The 26,691-nt window shown below is 35.2% G+C and overlaps 1 protein-coding gene across 1 annotated transcript in view; it reads left to right on the forward strand.

Moving 5' to 3' along the window:
* LOC127964581 (parathyroid hormone 2 receptor-like) overlaps positions 1-26,691 on the forward strand; it is a 58,714-nt gene that overhangs the window by 21,128 nt on the left and 10,895 nt on the right. Inside the window, exons 7-9 of the mRNA XM_052564812.1 lie at positions 7,412-7,565; positions 13,898-13,958; positions 20,833-20,899. Of these exons, the coding sequence (XP_052420772.1) occupies positions 7,412-7,565; positions 13,898-13,958; positions 20,833-20,899 (282 nt within the window). The remainder of the gene's footprint in view (positions 1-7,411; positions 7,566-13,897; positions 13,959-20,832; positions 20,900-26,691) is intronic.

Raw genomic sequence — 26,691 nt, forward strand, 5'->3', positions numbered from 1 at the left:
CGCTTTGGATAAAAGCGTCTGCTAAATGCATACATTTTAATATGTTTATTTTTCCTTCAATTTGTTTATTCAAATATTCATTTATAAGTAACCCTTCAAATTCAGTTATATATGTATTCTATCAATATTCAAGATATATACAGTAGATCGATAGCTTGAACATAGAGGCACAGCGAAGTGTTAAACAAGCCTGGAAGAGCGGAAATTGAAAGAGTTCAAGTTTGGTCTGGACAAAGAGACATCAGGGTGAGGTCTGACAATTCTGTTTGTGGCGGAAATTAAATAATTTAATGCTAGTGCAAGGTTGTGCCCCACCTTGACCCTTTGTTTGGCTGAACTTGCTGGAAGAAATGCCAAAGCTTTTGTTAACTTGTCAGAAATGTCAGAGGTTTCTGGATTGCAAGAAGCTGTAAGTGCTCACAGTCTCATCCTGTGCAGTGTCATACTCTTACCGGAAGGCTTTTGTTTCATACCATCTCCAATCTCCACACCAAAGCTTGCACTCAACATGCCTGAGTGTTTTATTATACTGTACGCCTACCACATGGCCAGTCTCAACAATCAATGCATAGAGGTTAAAAAAGCTCACTTGTCCCCATTTGCTGTCTTTTGGGAAGGAAATGATTATCCATTTCCACCTACGCACCCGCTCAAACTGTATCGGTGCCCATTCCGGGCAATGCTGAGACTCATTGACTGTGCTCTCAGCTTTTTCTTCAAACAGCTGCACTGCAGGAGATAACTGCTGTGAAGCCAATATGTGAGGGAGGATTTTGCAAAAAGTTGTTTAGCATCCATAGCTGCAACACTTATGTTAGGTGCCAATAATGTGTCTTCAGAAATCAAAGGCACAACTGCTGTGCTTTGATTCATTTGTTTACCTATAATATGCAGCAACTAACTTAAGTGTGTTGCATTTTCTATAGGTCAGTCAGCCAACAAATTTAAATAAATGGGTTGCTATTACTCTTAAATTTGGTATTTCAAGAAACATGCAGGAAATTTCCTAGCCTTTCATTTTCTTCGGTGGAACAATATGACAGCAGAATCAACTTAGTGGCAAATGTTTGCTTTGTAAATACTGTAAGCTTCTGCATCATATTGGGAATCTTTGCAAAGACTTTTCAGTGACACCAGACAGTCATTTGTTTTTCTTCTTCTTTTTTTTGTAAAGCCTTGCAAGCAGCATATATATTATTATAACTTTATTATTATCAATATTATTGTTATTATTATTATTGTTATTATTAATAATAATACTATTGACAATTCTGACAATTTAGTTCATATATTCCCATGATACAGTCCATGTTATTTTTTGTACAAGAAAGGTTTTTTGGCTTCAGTATTGAAGGGAAAAAAGTTCAATATTAGTATTATATTAGGACAGAACAACAAATAGAATTAAAGTAACCAATATTGTGAATACACTACAATATTGTGCTTTTAATTTAGGCTTAATTTTTTTCTAAAGACTGTCCCAGTAAGCTAATGTCAATCCTTGGTATAAAATTGTGATACTACATTGTGGGTGGATTTAGAATGACTCATAGTGCATTTGCATCATAATTTAATGTTATTTTTGGTCTTAAGTTATTAACATTTAATGACCAAGGCTGCTATGGCAGAAATTATGATACTAGAAATATTTTTTTTTCAACCCATTATGCTTCCCTCGCTATTTTTGTGAATAGAAGAATACACTACCATTTTTTCCAGTATTCACTATTATTCATTATTTATAATAACTGGGCTCTGCATTGAGCGACAAGAATAGGAAATTGTCCATTCATACATTAATCAAATTGTGCAATTTTTGGTTATTTAAAGATGATGATTTAACTAGTGCTGTTTCAGTTACTATTTTTGTTGACTTTTAGGTCCAGTTTTTCCAGAAGTACCTTGTTGACTGACGATTTCTATAACATTTTTACTTCTATAGAAACCTCCCTACTGCTTCACTGTGGTGGTCTGCAGCAGGCATTATGTTTTCAATCAGTACTGCGAAAAGAGGGCAGAGATGTCTTAGAGTACATTGTCAGCAGAGAGGCAGGGAGCAGACAGAACAAAAGTTTGAGGTGTTCAGGTGAGCCGTCCAGATCCTCCAGGTGTACTGATAACATAATCTGCACCTTGCTTTTCTCCAGCACCTCTTTGATCATCTGTCAGAAGCTCTGAAGCTCTCACGGTTACCCCTAGTTTCTGGCACTTTCATGTGCCTAGAGTTGATGCGCCTGTTATTGTCCATGCTCAGAATAGCAGCCCTTTCACTGGGTGTTGCTCTACTGAGTCCCAAGTGTACTCCTTTGGGGTAAAAAAAGTAAATACAAAAGGGAACAGAGTGTGATAGTCAACTCAAAAAAGACAAGCCTATGATCATTTATTAACCTCGTGTCATTCCAAACCTCGCTTCTGTGGAAAATAAACGGAGATGTTTAGCAGGATGTTCATGCTGCTCTTTTACACAAGGGATGTCAAGCTGTGAATACACATAAAAATAGCCTACGACTCACATACTGCATTACATGTCTTCAAAGCCAAACAAGCTTTGATGGAAATTTAAGTCTTCCTTTCCACCATAGCTCTCTAATCTTATTTAAGCATACACATATTTAAACTTACCACATCACATACAAAAATACAAATTGATCTGAATAACCGCTTTTGTTCCGCATACAAAGTTATTACATTCTGAAAAAAACCCTTCCTTTTGTGTTCCTTGAAAGATAGCCATACAAGTTTGAAACAATGTCAGAATGAATAAAATAGCACTAGAGCTGTTCCTTGAAAAAAAAAAAAACGTAAAACAGATTAAAACCACCAACATCACATTCTCACTCATAAGCTGCAATGTTTACCTCTTTCTCTGAGCGGACTGAATATGGAGCTCATGTTGGCAAAGAGACTGTAATTATATCTGTTTTTGCATATTATAGGCACTAATTACAGTTTATTCAAATCACTTGTGACAGATAATGTTTTGATGAGTGAGGAAATGATGCACCACGTTCATAGTTATTTGTGATGAATTTAAACTCAGACATTAAAAACCATTGATAGCCTTGGCTTCTACACAGAATCAGACTAACGTTTTTGTGTTATGAATACGGTAGTGTGGAAAAAGAAAAAGAACAGATACAGAAAACAGTGTATTATAGAGAGTGAAGAAACAATGAGATTAAATGGAGAGCGAATAGAGACTTTTATGATGCTTATAATTTTATCTCCTGACAAATACTCCTGTCATCACACATCTCCTTTAGAGTTTCTGAGGAAATCTCAACAGTGTCACAAATTATGCTCAGATTTGCACAGATAGCAGTCTGCTATTAAAAGTACTCAAATTTCAAATCTAATTCAAGCAAATACCGTTAAAATCTAAATTTATTTGGCACTTCAGTACTGCATTTATTTTGTCAAAAATACAGTAAAACAGTATTTGGATTTAAAATAGATATTTTCTGTACTCATTTCTTAAAATGTACTGGCCATTCTTGTCCAACAATCATATTTATATTACTTTATGCAGTTAAAGCCTGGAGTGAAAGCTGAGCTAAAAAGACAAACCTTAAGGTTCGATCAGTCGTTGCTGTAGTAGACATTAATATTATTGATCACACTTGATATTAGGGATTTCAAGAAACTCCTAATCCGTGGCATTAAACTATAGGGAACTCATCCTTTACCATTTGTGCTCAGTGATACCTAAAATACTGCAGCTCGTGTGCAATTAACTCTCTCTCTCTCTCTCTCTCTCTCTCTCTCTCTCTCTATATATATATATATATATATATATACATACATACAATAATTTTTGGATGGACAGATATTCTGGCTGAGATATAGTGGTTGAGAAGGCAATGATATAAAAAGGCTGAGGTGAAGCTTCTTCATGTCCGTGAAACTTGCTCACAGCTCAGACAAGGTTAGATCTGTTATTTTATTGATTATTTGCTTGAGTGATTTTATGTTGTGGAGATTTCTAGGCACAAAATTGGCAAAAAGTCACGAGAGGAGGCAGTGCTTCTGTGATTGTCTGATTAAGCGTTTTACCCACTAACACTCATCTATTATGTCTATAGCAGTTCCACAAATCAGCCTGAATGGGTCAGGCTTGGTAATGGATGGACTAATTACTAAGTAAACAACTCACCCACTTGTACATCACTATCAAACAGTGATTGTTGCAAATGCATTTGTCCTTTGTGTCAGTAATAGAACAGGGGAGCAGTTACTTTCATTTAGTAGCAGTTATTTATTCATTGATGTTGAAGCATCCAGTGTACACAGAATGGCTGATTTTAAAGGGGTCATGAATCGAGAAACCAAAATTCCCTTGATCTTTTGTCATATAAAAGCTCATTGTACTATAAAAAACATCCTGTAAATGTCACAACTCAAAACTTTTTCATTAGTCTAAAAACAGCTTACAGTATATTAAATCTGCCAAAATGACAGCTTTTGGAATGTTCTACTTTTATGATGTAATAGTGTGATGCACCGCCTCAAATCAACTTACAGCATGGGTGTTTTTGGAGTAAGATCAATTTCTATTTCATGAGATTACTTCCTCTTTTTGGCAGGGTTTTCTCCATGTCATAAAATGTAGCGGCAAGACTTCTAAACCAGGGTGTTTTTAGGGGCGTGATATTCAAGTTGTTGTCTGCCGCCAATCTCATGGTATGAATGATTGTTTGTTGATAAATGTGGCAGCAGAAAACAATCATCACTTCAATATAACGCCTGTAATGAATGAGGTGAATCAGACACATGAGTATTTATTATATTTAACAAGTAGTGGCCATCATCTGCATGAAGGGGAGACCTGCACGAGCCGCAGTAATGACGTGGTGTTTGCATCAACGGCAAGATCTTCGTTGTTCACTTAATTTTACTGTGGATTCATCTACAAACAGGGCACAATTCGATGCAGGATTTTCAAAAAGATTGAAACTAAAAGACGATGCTGTGCTTACTATATTTGATCCAACAGTAATGATGCAACACACGTGTGAGTAACTGTTTTCATTACGTGGTCACTATTGTTTTGTCTCTTCTTACATGTCGTTTGATGAATTGAGTTAATTTTGCGTTTTTGGCTTAAATCACAGCAGCACCCATGTACAATGAATGCACGCTGTCAAACTTACACAACTATATGCCATCAATACATTTTGTGTAACTTCTGAGCCTACAATCTGCCCCTCCTAGTCAAACAGAGCATTCTGATGAGGGAGGTAAAACAGTAAATAGCTTATTACATCTGTATAACTTTTTTAATGTAAAAATCCTGATAAAATTATATGTCGACCTCAGAGAACAGTACAAAAACAAAGGCAGTTCATGACCCCTTTTATGTGTTCTATTGATTTCTAAAGCACCTTTTGGTTCCCATGTCTTTAATGCATATATTGTGTAAAGCTGAAGGTATGCATAGTTTTTTCTTAATTTTTGAAGTGCAAACCCAAAATTTTACATTATGCAATTGCTAGTGACCAGACAGAGAATAACTGAAAAGTCATCTAACAGACAGCTGAAACTAGATGAACACACTCAAAAGAAATTTAGTACACGTGTATTTTGGAACAGAATTAAAGATGATTCAAACACTTCTCTTTTTTTTGGCTCCACTTCCAGTAAATATGTTATGTTAGGTGGGGTTTTTGTCTTTTTTTTTCAGGATTTGAATGAATAAAAAGCTCAAAGGAACAGTATTTATTGGAAATAGAAGTCTTTTGTAACATTAGACGTTTCTATACTATCACTTTCGATCAATTTAATAGATCCAGCATTCATTTCTTTACTAAACTGTTGAATGATAGTGTATATAAATCCAACTTACTCTACAGATTCAGATTTTTTCATAGGGGCAAAACAATCCTACAGGCACAGACACACTTTTTTTGGCAGATCCAGGCACATTGCAGAGGTTAGGGAGGTTTGAGAGACGAGACACTATTCTTTAACATGACTGATCTTCTTCTGTCGGCTTCTGAAGTGTCCAAGAGTCCTACTCCAGTTCCTAATCTTATTCAGGTGAAGATTGAACTGTGCCACAGGTAATGTTTTCCAAGCAGTTTCCTATGCTATAGCTACTTTACTTTCCCCTTCTTTACTCCTTTCACTGTTATTTGTCTGTTCAACTGAGTGCAACAGTGCAACATTTAAAAGAATATAAATAACAATGAATTTATTCATTTGATTAACAGTGTTCTTTTGATTTTCATCAAAAAGCACCCCAGATTTATCATTTTTTTATCAACACATCCACTTAACCCAGAGTACCCAGTGTACACAGTAAGTCTTTGAATGCTCCTTGAAAAGGATGCCAGGCTTCATGACTTCATGAGTTTGCCTGAGAGAATACCAAGAGTGTGTGCATCCCCTTTGGGCTTTGATTCCAAGATATTGTCAGAGTAAAACAACCTTATAAATGTGCCTGATATTAAAGAGAGAAATAGCCATCCTAAGTAAGCTTCGATAATGTTTTGATGTGGGATGTGAAATCCCTTTTAATTCAGTTCATTGGTTTGGAAATGCTTTAAGGCCATTAACCACACACATCTGTCATGGTATTGAGCTAATAGCTTCATTAAAGTGCAGCTCTCCTGCTATAGCATACAGCCACTCAGCTGACTGTAGTGAAAGCTTGTCATTTAGTCACACTTCCACTGTCCTAAAGACTGTTCCTGTCATTTCACACTGACATTGTGTCATTTAAAAAAAAGATAGTGAGCTAATTATTCTAAAAGAGTATTCGTGACTTGGGCATTTTGTAGAATATAACAGGGCGGACTTAAAGGTGACAGTTCACCTTTTCTTTCATATGTGGAGCACAGAAGAAGATTTTTTTTGGTTCATACAGTGAAAGTCAGTGGGGTCCAATTCTATTTTGATTTTCAAAAGGTGAAACATTTTTTATAATATCTTCTTTTATGTTCCACAGAAGGTCATACAGGTTTAGAATAATTTAAAGTGTGCGTAAACTGAATTTTCATTGTTTGGATATCACTTTATTTTAACGAAACATTTTTGTCTCTGAATCAGTGTGATCATGTTCACTCAGTGTTCATGCAATGTTTTAAACAAATGCGAGTATATAAGAGTTTTTTTGGTTTGATCTAAAGATCTAAAGAACCCCTTGTGAACCCCTTAATTCTATTAATTGTACCAAATCAGGAAACCATACAAAAGCATATTGGTTTGTTTTGCTCTTCTGTCTTATGTCAGTCTGAACTAAGGCATCTCAACTGAAGATTGTTTATCTTGGTAGCCTCCAACTGAGATTGGGAAATATGTTTGTCACAGCAAAAGTATTGCTCCCCAGCCCAGCCAGTGTTTAACTGTTTAATCAAAACTGCCATGTTGTGATATGAGTGTTGACATTTTTGATCTGGGTTTTAATTTTTAGATGGGTTGTAAAGTGACTGTCTTGCTGTTCATCTATTTCCTGGCTACAAACTACTACTGGATCCTGGTGGAGGGCTTGTACCTGCACAGTCTCATCTTCATGGCCTTCTTGTCTGACTCTAAGTACCTGTGGGGCTTCACTTTGATCGGGTGGGGTGAGTATATCATGGTAGTGATTGTCCTGGAAAAAGCAATTTGTGAATATTGCAGCTTCTGTTGGGTTTGTAACATTTCTAGAGAAATGAAATGCTGCTGCTGGTGTTTTTTCCTTTCTGCCAGGTATCTGGTTTTGTTCATGGATCGCTGTTTGACATGTAATTGTACTCTCCTCAAAGAACAAGGCCAATCATTTTTCCATTCATATTTTCATTTTTGACTGCCTATAGCTGGCTGCTATTATATAGTGACTATTGTGTGAGATTGTGTGACTGAGAGAGATACTGTAACAAATATATAACAGCACATGTTGTAAACAGTTTTTTTCTTTTCTGGATTGCTCTGTGCATTCACATTTCAATAACAGCATTTATATGAAATCTTTAAAATGACTTTACTCTCACTTTTGACGAGTTCAACGTGCCCTTGCTAGTATCTTTTTTGAAGAAAAAAATATTGAATCCAAATTTTTTGAATGAAAAGGTAGTATATTTATGGTGTATTATAAAAGTAGTTTTTATATTAAATATACAGTATTTCCCTCTGCATCTTATCTGTAGCATGTTGACAAATGGAATCACGTTGTAATACACCGTAATACACATCACAAAGGAAACACAGTTTACTGAACTGATTGTGAAACCCATAGTGAGCCAACAATAAGGAACCTGGTGGAACAAAGAAAGGTGTATACTGAGAAGAGATGAATAGAGGAAGGAAACCGCAGAGAGGAAGTACATAGAAAAGCTACAAAAAAACAAACAAACAAACAAAATTCACTCTAATTGACCATACAAATCATGATCTGTACTTGACAAAAACTGAACAGAGTTCAGTTCAGTCAAGTATTGCCTTGTTTGTTGTTGTTGTTGTTTTGTATTACTGTACTTCGTAACTCCAAGGAAAAGAAGCCTGCAGAGATATTGAGCCACTTGCATGCCATGCAATGTTCACTCTGCCCTTTTCTTTAACCTGTGGCTTAAAAAGAAATGAGAGGCTTTATAAATACATATTCTACATCTGCAGAATCATGTAGAATCAAATGATCTTTGTTTGTGGAACTTTGATAAACAAGCTTTTACAGTGTTTCAGCAGTGTGTTTATAGTGTAGCAAATACTAATAGTATTAATGTGAGAATTGGCTGGTGATAAACATGTTATCTGACAAAAAAAAAAAAATGCAGTACTTCATTATAAAATAAATTTCATCTGTTTGGCAAAATAAAGAGTTTGTTCTGTATGTTCTGCATTCTGATGCCTCCACATTATATATAAAAAATGACATGTTAATAAGAAAATATTAACTTAAGGTTCTACTTTGTTATTTATGTGGATAATAATGTAGTATATTAACTGTTGGAAAATATGGTAAGTTCTGCAGTGTGACATGATAAGCTCAATGTAAAAAATTGAATTGTATTTTAATTATTGCACATGAAGTTTTCATGACCTTGTATTGTCTTGAATCCAGCATGGATTTTATTATAATTATTAGTCATACTTTTATCTTTTAAAAATATTTATATCGAAGTGTTTAGCCTCAAATATCGTTATGCATTTAGATGATAGATTTATTGTAAATCTGCTAATTGTCGTAAATTATGTTGCTCATTACACATTCCTTTCCTGAAAAAGACAAAAACATTAACGAAATGATCAATTGAGAGCTTTTTATTATTATTAGAGGTTTAATGAGCCCTGAATATCCAACGCTATTTTACAACCAATTCATACGTATTTTATGAGGTGGCTAATGTGTACAACCTCACATGATGACATGTACGATTTGTCTAGACCTCAATGATGGGAAGGTTTAGGAGCGGGGCTATGTGTAGGTCATTCATACTGTCACGATCATTACATGGAGTGCTCATGAACTTTTGTAGAGGGCACTCCAATCAGGACAATTCCACACTCACCACCAGATGTCACTTGGACTCTAGCACCTCTTATCTGTTGCACCACACCCTAACTACATTTCCCATGAGTCTCTGCATCACAATCACCCTGCCACACCTGCACATCATTCCTCAGTCAATCTCCTTGCCACACCTGCACCTCATTTACACACACATATAAGCAGCACACTCACTCTTACTCTCTGCGAGGTCTTGATTTGCTGTGTCTGACATTTCCAAGCGTTTCCCTTGTGTTTGATCTCTCTGTACCTGACCTTTGGATTGTTTAATGCGACTCTGATTCTCTGCTGCCTGCCCCCGACATCTGCTTGTTCCTGTTTTCGATTCTGGTTATCCCTATATACCTGACGCCGTTGCTGATCATTGCCTGTCTGACCATTTTCATTAAAAGTTCTGCACATGGATCCGAACATCTCTGTCTCATCATTACGCATACAAATTCCTATGAATTGTGCAACTTGTAATATGCATTTGATTTAGCAAAAATTGCATGCATTTGTACGAGTGTGATCGTACGAATTAATACGAATTAGCGACCTTGTAAAATATGTATGAATTGCCATGAGATCATGCTGTATTATGCCATATTTTAGCCAGATAAACTCAGACACTGATGCAACATAATTCCTGTTGAAAACAGTGGTGCCTGGTGCAGTTGTGCAATCTTAAGTGACATTGTCACGGGCCGGCAAAGAAAGAACAGGATCTGGGTCCAAATGCAGGGAAGTTATACTTTAATAAGAACAAAAAACAAACAAGGCAAAAACAGAACAGAATCAAGGACAAGAGCAGAATAGGAAAAAGGCAAAATGCAAACACTATCAAGATCTAACAATTAACATCAATCTAACCAGACAGAGAGGTGTTAGAGAGGAGAATATATAGTCCATGACAATGAGCAACAGCTGTGTGTGTGATTGAGAGACAGGTGTGCAGAGTGAAGGTAAATGAGTCTGGGAGCAAGGGAGAAACACAGGTGTAGCAACTAAAACAATGATGAGGTAACAAGAGAGGCAGGGTAAGAAAAGAGACAGGAAAAAAGCACATGGCACCAAACAAACACAACACTCACAGAAGACAGTGACAGAAAGACAGAGGACTGTGACAATTATAAATGTCTTCACTGTCACATTCTTTATATTCTTACAGAACAGAATTTATATTAAATATATTTTCCTCTGTTTACTCTTATCAATAGCATGTTATAGAATGGAATCACATTGTAATACACAATAATACACACCACACCAGAAACACAATTTACTTAATTGACAGAGAGGTTAAATGAGCTCTGAATATTGAATATCCAATTTTTCAGCCAGCTAAACCTTGACAGTGATGCAATACAAAGATGTTTGTGAACTAAATATTAACAGGGTCTCATTCCATTTTCTCAGCACCTTTCTTGTCAGAACAGTGTCTTATCCTATTACAAAGACAGCAAAACTGTCTCAACTGCTGGCAGCAGAACTGTTCTCTGCATGGAGTTCATATTATTAAGTTAATTCAGTGGGGATGCTGGTGGCCAGCCCACGTATATTCTGCAGTTGTTAAGGTATTGTTTATCTAGGGATGCAGTGCTTTCTTTCTATTGCTGAACATACAGATCCCACCTCAGAGATGGCTGCCTTTTGAATCTGTATCTCATGTATTCCTTTGAGAAATGTCTACATGGAAACCAATCAGCTATTATTCATAGCGAGTGGTATTCGTACCCTTCTCTCCGCTCCCACACTGAGAAACAGCACAACGATAGCTCACGGCAGTTTGTTTTGAGAGGTTGCTTTCTTTAAGTGGTTTCAAGTTGAAGTGTTCTTTATTTATTTGTCATTCCTGTTTGATGTGTTCCTACTCGAAGGGCAGAGATAGAAGCACCTTTGATATGCAGATTCCCTGTTCTAGGAGCGGCTGCTCACTGCATTCTTGTGAATGTGTTTGGCATGGCTTATTAATGACCAACGGGTTAAGTCTATGAAAGTAGTACACAATCATGTCACAGTGATTGGGTTAATATAGTCATAATGAGGCAAAATCTTTTGTGGTCAGAGGATAAGTGATTCATGTTGTGAATTTGATTTCATTTACTTTTCAGTGCCTATAATAAGGGCACAATGAGGGTGTTACATAAAGGGCTCATATTTATTTGATAGAGCCATTGCTAAGAGAAGGAAACTAAGCCATGCTGTGCGATGCAATAATTATTGTGGCAAAGGAAAATTTGGTCTCGGAATTATTTAAAGAGTTCAGGAAAATGAGGACATGCCTGTCTTACCCGCATTCATGTTTTCCAAACCTGTATGATTTATTTTTTGTAAATGTAAAAGGAGTTTGAGTCTGAGGTTTCCATACTCTGCACTATAGTTGAATGCTGAAAAAAAAATCAGACAAAAGATGTTTACACCTGCAATATCACAGTTGAATTTGGAATAAGGAATGTCCATTTTATTTGGATTTAAAAACTAACATTTTTATTATTGATCAAATTAATATTCAAATATATTGTATGCTGCTGAATATATGTTATATTGATGCATCTTTACACTTCTAACAGTTAAATCAACATATGTTTTCAGAACACTTGGTGTATATTGCATAAGTTGTATGAAGTACTTTTATGTTGCTTTTATTTGCCTTTTAAAATATTTTTTGTGTGTTCCACAGGGGGAAGAAAATCATTGAAACAACAGGAGTTAACAATTAGAATTATTATATTTTTTTTTGGTGGACTGTACCTTTAGAAATTGATTCAATAGATGAAAGTACAAATTCTGTGACAGTGGGATATTCATACATAGATTGACTTCTCACCTATTGCCCGAAATTATAGGAAAATGTCTTAATGACATTTTCATGCTAGCAGATCATATCCAAAACAGCATGTGTTCCAGTTGAAGTTCATGAAATGAGCTCCATTCCTTCGGTGGTATCATGAAGAGAATGTAGTATGAGTCAGGGCACACATTATTTCAGCGAGATAATCCCAGACTCCCACAGTTACCCTATCATCGCCATGGGAACTGGTGTCTGAGAGGAGGGCACCCTCGACGGACACGCTTACCCTCAGAACCAGGCAGTTTTGCTTCTTGATATGCATGGTGTGTTCATGGTTTTTCTGAGGTTATACCATGCATCTCATCAACAGGAAGCAAGATTTTTCATTTAGTGGCTGAGCCACTCAAGATTAAATATGCATGGTAAAAATGAATTAATATTAAAATTTGTTGAATAATACCATCATTATGGGTTTTCCAAAAGCAGAGAAATACTTAAAAGTAAATTTTTGTATTATTATGGTTTGCATTTCAGCATCCGAGTGTCTGTGGGAACAATGTTTCACTTTTGGTCTTAACTTTACTTTAGAACATATCATTTATCAATATATATCATAGTTTATCAATTTTAAATAAATTGAGTAATTATTGTTCAGAAAAAAAAAAATAACGATTAAAGATATATATATATATATATATATATATATATATATATATATATATATATATATATATATATGATGAAATATATAACTGAAATATATATATATATATATATATATATATATATATATATATATATATATATATATATATATTAATTATTATTATTATTATTATTTCTTATTTACTCTTTATTATATATATTTTTTATATTTTTATAAATATAAATTAAATACATGATACACTGTCCCTGTATTCCTGACTACATTATTCCTGTCAGCTAAAGATTTGAACTTGATTTTGTTTACTGGGCTGTGTAATGATGGGCATATAAAAACCATGATCAGAATCAAAAATGTGTTTTTTTTAGCTAATTTTTGAATTGATTTTGAATTGAAGTCAACTACTGAAAGTAAAATAAATACATTTGAAATTCTGCCAAACTGAAATATTCAATCAAGTTTCCGATGTACCAGACAGAACAGATGCGCTTCCTGACCAGTGTGTGGAATGAAAAACACTCCATTGGCAATAAGTAAACAAGCAGTATTTCTTATTGAGATTACTCCACATGATATCCATCTATGAGTGCCAATCTCTGCAGGTGCTCTTGAAACCCTGGGGAGACGTTGAAGGTTCAGTCATGCTTCAATGCTTCCTTAAATAGACATTTTAACATCCATTTATTAATGTTAGCTTTTATTGATGCCATTTATTGTGTTTTACAGAATGCACACTAAATTACTAAACTAAAATAGCATTGGATAGTCCACATAATATCAATGGATGTGATGTCAGCAAAGTTTCAGTTCTCCAATTACTTCACAAATTCAGTTTAGTATCATTAGATGTATATCTGATATTGAATTTGTTGATATTAGATTGATAAAATTACCACTAGCTTTACCATAATTTTCACTTACAATTCAGTGAAATAAAGTTAATTGAAACATACCTTTCACCTTTGTTTCATTTCAGGTGTTCCCGCTGTTTTTGTTGCAGCTTGGGCAGTTGTCAGGGCAACGCTGGCAGATGCAAGGTAATTTCATGTGTTTAGGCCACATTTATACTAGTTTTAAACTATTGTTTTAAAACAGAGTTTTAGAATTAAAACGATCCACTTTTACACTGGAATTTCAGCTGCATTGCAGAAATCAACTCCGTCTACACTACATAACTGAAAACGCATGTCACGTGACCATTCATGCACACTGGGCATGCGCGTAAATGTGTAAACAAGAAGTTGGTTGCTAGTCACTGGCAGGTTCAACAACGAGCATGATGGTGAGGAAAAGCAATGATGTCTTTGTGTGGACAGATGATGAGGTGGAATTGTTACTCAAAGTAACTAATGATTACAAGGTGGCTGAAAATGTCGATTGGGAGTCATGCCAAAACAAATACAGCCACATACTCGACAGAGACATGATAAGGTTACACAGTCATCAAGGATATGCAGAGATCACATGGGCAGCCATGCCATCGTCATCGCCACGTCTCCGTTTTTGTCCATTAACACTGAAACGCAACCCTGGAGTTTTCAAACTAAAACAGGGTCAGCAGAGTTTTCAAAAGTCTCAGTTTTAGAACGTGGAAAACACAGTAGAGTAGAGTAAACAATAGGCGTAACCGTAGCAAAAGTTATGACTTTTAAAACGAAAACGCAGTAGTGTAAACAAGACCTAAGACTTGACTTCAGGTCCTGATCATATTTGTAGAACTGAATAAAGGGGTGCATATGGTAGTGTTTGTGAAATATATTATGGGTAAATATACAGAATGGTGAACTTGGTGATAAAGCTGAGATAGATTATGTCTATTTTAGCATTTTTATCATATTTATATGCACACACACCACACACACACACTTACTGTCCACTTTATTAGGTACACCTTGCTAGTACCGGGTTGGACCCCTTTAGCCTACAGACCTGCAGTAATTCTTTGTGACATAGATTCAACAAGTTGATGAAAACATTTCTTAGGCATGATGGATCCATGCTCTCATGTTCTTTACGCCAAATTCTGACCCTACCATCTGAATGTCGCAGCAGAAATCAAGACTCATTAGACCAGGCAACGTTTTTCATATCTTCTATTGTCCAATTTTGGTGAGCCTGTTCGAATTGTAACCTCTATTTCCTGTTCTTAGCTGACAGGAGCGGGACCCGGTGTGGTCTTCTGCTGTTGTAGTCCATCTGCTTCAGGGTTTGATGTGTTGTGCGTTCAGATATGCTATTCTGGATACCTTAAAATTGTTGTAACAAGTGGTTATTTGAGTTACTGTTGCCTTTCTATCATCTCTAACCAATCTGCCCATTCTCCTCTGACCTCTGACATCAACAGGGCATTTTCGTCCACACAACTGTTGCTCACTGGACATTTTGTCTTTTTCAGACCATTCTCTGTAAACAGTAGAGATGGTTGTGTTTGAAAATTCCAGTAAATCAGCGTTTTTTGAAATACTACCAACCTGGCACCAACAACCATTCCACGTTCAAAGTCACTTAAATCACATTTTTTTTTCCCCATTCTGATGCTCGGATTGAACTTCAGCAAGTCGTCTTCACCACATCTAGATGCCTTAATGCACTGAGTTGCTGCCATGTGATTGGCTGATTAGCAATTTATGTTACCAAGCAATTGAACAGGTGTACCTAATAAAGTGGCCAGTGAGAGTGTGTGTGTGTGTGTGTGTGTGTGTCTATATATATATATATATATATATATATATATATATATATATATATATATATATATATATATATATTAGGGGTGTAACGGTTCACAAAATCCACGGTTCGGTTCGATACGATACACTGATGTCACGGTTCGGTTCGGATCGGTACGTTTTAGATACAGCAAAATGTAAAAACATCTCAACTTTTCAGAATGCTGCAAGCGCACCGCTGGTCATGTGACAATAACTAACCAATCAGCTTCATCCTTTCCCGTAACAACGTTGAAAGATTAGCCAAGATGAAGGAACAGCTGATCTTAGTTGTATATGGATTGCAATTTTGAAATAAATTTAGTAGCAGAGCTAGCCTACTGCAAGCAATTTTTAGAGCTGCAAATCCATTTATCCTTTGCTGAAATTTCTGCGTCTTCATGGAGAGAGCACGTCATTGTTGCTTAGCAAAGGCAGACGCCTCAGGGGCGCTTCTGCCCGAGCGCTTTGGAAAGGAGGAGAAAGACGCGCCTAGCGTTTTCCACGCGTTTTTAGGCGCGATATGTGAACGGCCCCTAAGGCGCTCGCTCACTCAGCATGCGCTGAACGCTCATTGCAAAATGTCTAATGCATTTAACAGACCAGAAATATAAGATCCTAAAATAACCAACAGGTCTGGTGTTTGGGTGCACTTTGGATTCCCTGTAAGCTATAATGGTGATGACAGAATTAATGGTAAATAGTAAGGTCTCATACGATGATGTCTTTTGCCCTGTTTAAGTCAGTTGTAAATGTCTGTCTAAATGCTGCTGGGATAGTTTGTTGCGTGTAGCCTATGTTTCTCCTTTTTTTCGTCTTTATCCCAGATACTGACACACTAACGTGATGTCGGCGTAAATGAGTTGACATGTTTCAAGTATTCCCGCTGGTTTTTCTTTTTCTTTCTTTTTTTTTTATTCCCGCTGGCAGATGCGACCGTTGTTTTTTTATCCACCACTCTCTTGCCATCACCATTATAGCTTACAGGGAATCCTAAGTGCACTCAAACACCAGACCTGTTGGTTATTGGAGGATCTTCTATTTCTGGTCTGTTAAACGCATTGGCCACATCGTACCGTGCATGAACTGCTCGCTCACTCAGCGCATACTGAGTGTATCGCGTATCGTTACACCCCCAATATATATCCACATACACACATACATATACATATATATATATATAAAATATCTTGCTAATATTCTATTTGATATTATATACTTATATGTATGTGTGTGTGTGTGTGTGTGTGTGTGTGTGTATATAATATATATGTGTGTAAAAAAAAACAGCCCTGGTTACAAAGAAGATGAAACATTTTAATACTGCAAAGTACATTTTATTTTTTTACTATACAGAAAAGTAAATAAAAAGTGGGCACATAGATAGTCTGCTAACACTAAACAAGGAAAATAATAAGTGTGTTAAAATTGCCAGAGTATTGTTTAGTACTTTGTTTAATTTGTATAGTTCAAATGTGAATTATCATTGATGATGTGGCAACGCAGAGCTAGAGCTAGTTAGAAATTCATTAGATGAGTCAGTGTTTGTCTTGGATCTGTAAATGTTTGTGTTCTTATGTTAAAACGTCACTGGAGTGTTCAAGCTGTTTATCACCAGATCGTCTTAATGAAGTGGTGTTTTCAACTCACATTGATGTTGGCCATGCCTGAGGCGTTATCTTCCCCTGTTTTTTTTTTTTCAAACACTCACTGAATGTCATTGTCTTACTCCCCTCGAGAGCACAATTTGCATTCTTGTAGCTTATGGTATAAAAGTAAATGTCTTCAAGCTACAATTTACTGCTTCTCAAGGGGAGCGTACTTTATCAACATAAGGTTTTGTGTTATAGCTGTAGTCTTTTTTTTACTAGTGTTGTTAAGATGGCCTACTTTAACTGAACACAAATAGTATCTTTATCTTGATCTTTAGTGTATCTAAAACTAAAAGTCTCACTGCATAATACATTTCAAAAGGGGCACATACAGGTGTCACATGACAACGCTTTTGCAATATTAGGGAACATCACAAATTAGTTTATATTTTTTTAATGCGTTTCAGAACAAATGTTCTCAGAAATTAAGGAAACAATTAATATTGTTAACCCCAAGTAGCACAAGGAGAATATATTAATAAGACAACAATAGAGGCTGTTTATAAGCCTATTAAAAAGACCCATCTGAAAATAAGAAATGAGTAAAGTACACATTAAGCGCAGCAAAATGTTTTTTTAGATAACAGCAGCAGCAAGAAAAAGCCTCATTTACACTTTTTCCCCAATCAATTTGACACATTTTTCCAAACTCAGGTCACCATTCTCCAAACAGTGAACACAGTGATCGGAAAACACTTTGTAATTGTCCTAGACAGATTGTATGTTTACATTCATTCCATACAAATTACAAATCATGCAAATCATTTTCTCAAAACAATGTGCACAAAACTCAATAGTTACAATACAACACAACTCACCAATTCTTTAAAATATCCAGGAGCACTAAAGGAGGACAACAAACTAACTTAAATTTTTTCTCCTATGATGCAAACGCAGCAAATATTTAGTGTAAACAAACTGCAGTTAATTTCTTTTTCAGATGCACATGAAAGTCAAGATCAATACAGTAATTCAGGATAGTCCATGTATACAGCAAACACACACACACGTGTATATACAGTTGCATAATTTTGTGTTTGGATGGCTGTGCTAATTGTTTTACATTGCATTACATTGCATTGTAAGTACATTGCATTGGAGAAAAGTGTCAAATCGATTGAGAAAAACTAATTTTAAGGCTGAGAAGGAAAGGGGAAAAAAAAGGTTAAGTAAAAAAATGACGACTGGTTGAGATGACTTGGGCCACTTAAAATAAATTTACAGTGGCTATTTACAGTGAAAATAACATATTTTCTTAGCGATATATGCAGTATTTTTAACGATATGCCATTTAAAGTAAGCTGCAATAGCTATAGATACTGTTTACACTGTTAGAAAAAAACATCCTGCTACATATTACAAATCATCTGCATTTCAGTATTATAGTGCATTATAAAACAGTACGCAATAATAAGATATTGAGTGTAAATTATAATTTAAATGCAAATTATTAAATGGATGCCACCTTATTGGCACAATAAAGCCCTCCATACATCTACCCTAACCCTACCCAATAAAATAATTTTCTGAGTTATGAAAATACTTAGAATTCTGTTTCTTTTTGTCATATGCAATTTAAGTATCATATGTATTTTTTGGAAAACAAATACTGTATTTTTTTCAGCTATATAAACAATTTAATCTAAACTAAAATACATTAAATCAAGATTGTGTCAGAAAACACAAAACAAGAACAATAATTAAGTAATTGAATCATTTGAAAATAAATTAGACTGTTGAAATGTTTAATTTCTTTTGAATTAATATCCTTTGTTATTAAAGATAAAAATAGCTTTACTCTGACATCTAGTTGATCTCTTATTCCACTTGAGTAAAAGCAAACGAAACGTTCATTTAGAGAAGGCGAAAAGTGAGCTGTCAGTCTCCTGGCATTTGTCAGTTGTGAGTGATGGTGGGTTAATGGCTTTCTGCAAGACCATGAGATATAACACTCTGAAAAGCAAATGTGAAGAAGATTACATGTATCATCAAGCAGATCTGATTTGCATTCTGGTAGCGTGATCAGTGCTGAGGTCATGAGATTGATTCCCAGGAAATACACATGCTGATATAACCTATGAATACATTATAACTCACTCCGGCTGCCAAATGAGTAAATATGAATGTTGTCTTGGTGTTTGATATTCAACATTCATCTCAATATGTGTGTACAGTATTTATTCTGAAATATTACCTATACATATTTTTTTACCTATACATATATTTATATTTAATAAAACATCTCTAAAGACACTGTAGAAAAAAAAAATCACGATGCAAGTGAAGCAGGTCTATTAAAGCAATCTTCGGGACACTTAATATTCAATTAAAAGTGTGTTACTGTAAATCATTGAGGTGTATTTGTTAACTTTGCAGTATAGTCAACGAACAATATAAAACTCATTGCAAATCTTCAATATACAGGTGCATCTGAATGAATTAGAATGTCGTGGAAAGTTCATTTATTTCAGTAATTCAACTCAAATTTTGAAACTTGTGTATTAAATAAATTCAGTGCACACAGACTAAAGTAGTTTAAGTCTTTGGTTCTTTTAATTGTGATGATTTTGGCTCACATTTAAAAAAAAAACACCAATTGACAGATTATGAGCTATATGAACTAAAATATATAATGAGACCACAAAGAAAAATGTTGTTTATTTGTGATACATGTTTTTTCAAAGTACAAACATTATCCACAGTAAATCACTGTAACATACTGCCTTCTGTGGCATATCGCTTCAGCATATTCATATGTTGTTGCTGTTGTTTTTCAGATTAATAAACATCTGGTCTGAATATTCAGATTTAGTTTTTTTCACATCATTTTTGGTTTAAGTGTTGCCTTGTACACAAATATTGTTGAAGTCTGTATGCTGTGAAGCTTGTTTTATTTACTATTGTTATGTAAAAAGCAGTGACGCAGTATAATTTTATTGCATCCTTGTCAGATTTCATGTGACAGAAACAACAGCACTCTTTCATTTGTTCCTTTATGTGAAAGTATTGTGGACTATGACATGACTATGTGGACTACTACACTGCCTGCAGTACCCTTATTTAATAATAGAGGATAAATAAAAATAAATAATTAATTACTGAAGTAATTAATAAAGAATGTTCATTATGACTCTAGTTTTTTTTTCTCCAGACTGCATGCATTCTGCTTCCCTTGCAGTATATCCTATTTATGGATATCCTCTGCACCACAGATTATCCATTCAGCTGCACATCATAGTAAACATTTGTAATGGGATTATGAATGCGAAACAAATTGGTGGTAAACAAATGGAAATGAGTTTTATAAAGCACCATTTTATAACGAAAGGAGTGGGTCAGTGACTTCAAGGAAAGAGAGAGACTAAACTAGGTCCTTTTGATCTGTACAGAATGCACAGTGAAGTACAGTAGATGTGTTAGCACTGCCTCTGGGACTGGAAACTTATCTGCCTCTTAGCCACTGTCTCGCTCTGTGCTTTTTAAATATCTCCCGAATCATAATCCATGTGTGCTGGTTAATTTATCATTCGATCTGTCTTTAATCTGTGCAGATGCTGGGAGCTGAGTGCAGGAAACATCAAATGGATCTACCAGGTCCCCATTCTGACAGCCATTGGGGTGAGTAAAAGTGATGTAAAAAACTGTCAGGCTCTTAATAAACACGGCATGAGAACTAAGCGACAGCCTGGGAAACAGTTCAAAGACTGAGGCAATTTTCCCTGAGGAGGGAGAAATCGTCTAACTTTGCTCTTTAACTTAACTCTTTTCTGCTATTCACTACTGCAAGATGAAAAGCACTTTGGCAAAGAAGGCAAATGTCAGAAGAACTGGCAAGATCATTACCGTAATTACAACGTGCATGTATGTGTTTCTGCCAGTTCTGCCAATTACCGGATACAGACAATAACATGATTCAGACATGGGCACAGTCAGGAGAGACCGAAGTGTCTCAGCGGGGGTGCCTCATTTCGTCTTTCTAGTTCATTATGATCATTTAGAAATGATGAATTTTAAAAATTGAATTTATTTAGCACTTTTTAAATTGAAGTGATGATTTACAGTTGCTGCTTTAACTATTCAGATACTCGACTGCCAAGGTAACATTAGCCATGCATACATGTAAGGTAAGTACAGTGACACCAAATATATATACATATATCAGACCAAGTGGTGACTCAGAAATAAATCTTGGTGTTTTTGCTCTGAAAATGTGTTTTTAGTTCTCCTCAAGTTCACACCATTTAACTCATAGTGACCATATATAGTTCACATTAACTGTGAACATACTATACACAGTTTGACAATCAGTATTTAAACAATACATTTATTACACAATATACTGTTTAAAAGTTTTTTTTAGAGAAATTATACTTTTGCTTTGACTTTTATATTGTTACAAAAAAAATCTAATAAATGTTGCTCTTTTCAATTAGCATTAAAGATTCCTAAATATAAATACTGTTAATGTTAATGTTTTTAACAATAATAAGAAAAGTCTCTTAGCACCAAATATAAATATTAGAATGATTTCTAAAGGATCATGTGACATTGAAAACTGGAGTAATGGTTACTGAGAATTCAGCTTTGCCATAAAAACAGTGATTTATTATTTTGCAATATACCTGTCTGAGTTCCTGTGGCTTAGTGGTAGAGCATTCCATTAGCAGTGCAAAAGGTTGTGGGTTCAATTCTCAGGGAACACACATACTGGTAAAAAAAAAACCCTGAATGCACTGTAAGTTTGCTTTGGATAAAAGTGTCTGCTAAATGCATTAATGTAACTGTTTTCTCCTGTATTTTTGATCTAATAAATGCAGCCTTCTTGAGCATGACCTGCTTTTTTACATCTACATATATCTTTAACAGGGTCAAGGGAGTCAGTGCTTCCTTAAGATATTTGATGAGAATAAAATTTGTTGTACATAAATAAAACAATGGCAATATTATAAAATATATAATTAAGAAGTGTATGCATCCAACAGCAACACCAGCAGGTAAAATTACAGCACCTCTCTCGCTTCCCCTGAGCCCATTGATTTTTCACAGACCCGCAAAGCATGTGGTGAGTTTGGTGGGGGGTAATTGAGAATGAATAGGGGAAAGTCATTAATAATAAGTCGTTAATGTCAAAATAAGACTTGAAATGGTCTATGACCACTATTTACCGAATGAAGATCTGAAAATTAGAAAAATTGTTAAAAGTTAGCTGTTAAAAAGAATAGCTGCACAAAAGTTCACAAATAAAATGTATTAAGTTGTTACTGCCTTGAGTTATTATTTGGGAATAAATGCAAATGCTTTTAAAAGCACTAACTAGATTAGATCAATTTGTGGCTTTATTAAATAGAATGTGGATTACACTGTTAATGTAAAAATATAAAAATCTGATTGTTTTTTTTTTTTTTTTTTTTCTGAGAGTGCAAGTAATGTCTGTTTAACCGATATGTGCTTAGGATATGAATTTACATTTGATTAAAGAAAGAAAGAAAGATAAAAAGAAAAAAAATCCTGGCTTCAGAACCCCACAATATATACAGTGAGTCAATATTATGCTGATTATGCAGTCAACTATAATTTATTTTGCTTCTGAAAATGACAGCTGCTTCTCAGTCAAGGCCCTTGAAATTGACTTAATGCCTCTTTTTTTTATTCTAAAAGCTACACTTGTAGCTAGCACTGAAATTTAATGTACTCATCCTTTATCACTCCAGATTCAGTTTTTCCTCAGCAAAACATGGCTATAACCAGTATTGCGTGGTCCAGCAGTTTGATGCTTGCTCACATGATACCATCGGTTCTGTACATCCGTTTCCTCACAGCTGTTGTTGATTGCATGCTGCTAGCTGCTTTCTGGGTAATCTACTGCCATCCAGGTGGCAGAGAGGGTCAGAGCTGATGTATTTCTGAGTGCCCTGTCGTGAACAGAGAGTGATGGATTCACAGATGCTAAAGTAGCTGAACTGGCTGGCCAGGCGAGAGAATCGTGAGAAAGAACTGTGCCGTTTCCACAGAGTGATGCAAGTCAAAATGTCTAACTAAATGTAATGGTGCTCTCTGGTTCTCCCACTAAGGTACAGAAATGCCATATGGCAATAATTCAATTCTACTCATTTGCTTGTTATTCTGAAAAATACAATATATTGCAATAAAAAGGGCAGGCCTTAAGGTCGATGTAACAGAGACAGTGGTGTGCCAACTGCTACAAGGTGTTCAAGCAGTGGCGGCACCCCTGCTCTGGATGTACGCCCCACTGTGACAGTCGACAATGATGTGCTGTTTTTTTTAAAGACACATGACATTTGAATGTCTGTCCACAGAAATTTTCCCCCGTCACCCTTACAAGAAAGACACCTGTTGAATTCCTCCAGAAAGTGCTCTCTTAACCCCATTTCCTCATAACCTCAACTGTTCTCAAGGGTTTTTTTTTTTTTTTTTTTTGTGGCAGCATCTTTAAGGAAATTAGATATTTTCATCCACAATTTAACTTTATCTAATGTAGTTTTACTGTTAATAAGGAAAATATTAATGAATTAATATGGCAACGCTGTACCACAGTGGAATTGCAGTAATATATATCCCTATTGAAATGTTTAATAGATAGTAGCATCAATATGATTGCAGTTATTTATTTTAAGCATTTATTGGAGTATAGTTGTTTTTATGTATACATAGCAAAATATTTTCTTCTTTTCAGAAAATGAATACTGCAATATTTTACAGAAAGGCTAAAGAAGGCCAATAGTGAGAATGAATTAGCCTTCAGTGAAGGTTAAATGATAGAGGTCCACTTATTTTTGGTTTGCATGTAGTTCAGAGTATATAAATGTATAAATTTAGGAAATGTGCATTTAAATAGAAAATAAATCATAATTTTTAGCTAAACTACTTTTTTGACCTTTTTTCAATGTGGTTCAGTGTTGCCATAATGCAATGTAAGATTTGTATAATTGAAGCTATTTCATGTAACAAAATCTTTTCTAAAAATGATTAATGACTAGAACATAATGCATACCATAGAAGGTCAACAGCTTAACAAGACGTTCGTTGTTCTGTAGATTTACTGTACATTCTGTCATCATATAATGATCCTCATGCCATTCTAAACCTATCACTTTCTTTCTTTTGTGAAACAGAAAAAAGTTTCAGCTTTTGTGCAGTGATATTGAATATATAATAGGCTTAATTAAACTCCACAAATGACAAAACAAAGCACCTAAAAATTGCTTTAAGTTTGTTGAAAAGACCAGCGTTGTTGGGTGCGTACCAGTGTTAATTTCGTTGACGAAGACTATGACGAAAAATATTCGTCAACTAACCTTTTTCACGGACGAAAACTAAATAAAAACTAAATAAAAAGTCAGATATGATGACGAAAAACGTGACGAAATATAACTGACACTTTAGTCAACGATTAAAAATGAGACGAAAATATATGGGCGGGACGAATGGAGAAGAGATCCAATCAGAGCGAATCTTTGAGGGTAGGTTGATCTATGCAGAAGCAGCCGAGCCATTATAAAAAGCCGCGGCAAATGCAAGCGCCACAGCTAAACAAACGCAGCAGCAGTTACACAGAAAAGAGAACAAATATGAGTTTGCAGAAATTCGCACAGTTTCGAGGACGTTTTCATAACAGTTAAGTTGTTTACACAGGGAACTACACTGCGACCTTTTGAAATGCCATTGCGACCCAAATTTTTATGGGGTCGTAAATGTATCACTGATTATTTTTGTACCTACTTATGCTATGTTTTAATATGAGCATTTATTAAAACAGAAATGTGTAAGAATACGTTTTATAACGTGCTCCAAGCATTCAACACATCAAGTTGGCTTCAGCCCCGCGCTGCGGGAAAGTTGAACTGAGCAGCTGGTTACTCGCGCAACACTGAACCGAGTTCTCCTTCAGGACGTTTGCGTCCTCCTGCACCTGAACGAACAAATACAAATCGCATTTTAAATAAACATAAGAAAAAGAGCGAAAGGTGAAAGAGCTCAATTCAGCAGCGCGGTGTTCAGGGAGCAAGCAGAGACGCGTCTCAAAGTCTTCTTGCTTTTGTACCGACAACAAATACATACTAAATATGTCGAAATACCCGTCTTGGAAAGTGTGTTCGAAAAGGTCTGTAGTTGTGTCTTCAGTGAAAGTAAAGAGTTGGAAAGAAATCGGATGTGTATCTTTATAACGGATGCATTTGTCTCTTAAAGTGACCGCGCCTAATTTACTAGCTCTGCTGTCAGTGTCTTTAATGTATGAAAATGAAAGTAAATCACTCACTGCTCTTGATTAAATTACTTTGTAGTTTTAACAAGAATTTATCCAAAGTCAATCCAAAAATCAGATAGAATAGATTATATTGTTTTACTAGTGACTAAAAAAAAAAAAAAATGATTAGGGACCTGAGCATGTTTTGCTTAAGTGTTTCTTTCTTTAATTGCTAATGCAACCTTTTCACACCACAGACTGAACCAAATTAAGCATTGCATCAGACATTATCAAGATGAATTTGTTGTTCTGACACAGTTTAACCCTGAGTTATTGTCATATTTTATTACCAATTTCTAAACTACAGCAGATAAACTGTGATATTGTAAGAAACATTGAAGGTGTCTGAATACATTTTGGTTTGATTGTGTATTTTATTTTACAGTGAAGACTATGCAGTGCTATTTTAAATGAACAAAAACAAACTTAAAAAATGTAAACTTTGTGTAAATATCACAAATAAAGAAATAGAATGAACATACAATACAAATATAATATAGGTGGTTGTCTATTTCAATAATACTGTACTTCATCTTGAAAGAATGTCATATGCATTGCATATCATTCAGGACGAATGCATATCTTTTTCAGAGAGCATGTATATTTTTCATTGAGAGCAGGCCTTATGTTTATTTTATAAATACCATTCCACAACAGACTGATGGAAACATTTAGTCAAGTCAACTAAGTTGACTTTGTTCTACTAAAAAAAAAAAACTAGACTAAGACTAAAAGACTTAAGACTAGACTAAGACTAAAACTCTTATGATATTTAGTCGACTAAAACTAGACTAAGACTAAAACATTTCAGATGACTAAAATGTGACTAAAACTAAATGGTGTGTTATTCAAAAGACTAAGACTAAGACTAAATCCGAATTTGCTGTCAAAATTAACACTGGTGCGTACAATAACCATATGGTTACCCATTAAATATCTTCTTTTATGCTCCACAGAAGAATGTCTGTCAAAGAGGTTTGAAACGACATCAGGGAATACATTTTCAAATAAGTCCAGCTCTTACTAAAGCCTTCATATCACCAGGTGTACCTGGACAGTACTGAACATTTTCCTTGAGTCAGCATGAGGTGCCTGCAGTCTTCAATTATGTTTTGGCCACATCCAGTCACCTAGATGATGCCAT

The sequence above is a fragment of the Carassius gibelio genome, chromosome B9, assembly GCF_023724105.1.
Source record: "Carassius gibelio isolate Cgi1373 ecotype wild population from Czech Republic chromosome B9, carGib1.2-hapl.c, whole genome shotgun sequence".
Classification (NCBI taxonomy): Eukaryota; Metazoa; Chordata; class Actinopteri; order Cypriniformes; family Cyprinidae; genus Carassius; species Carassius gibelio.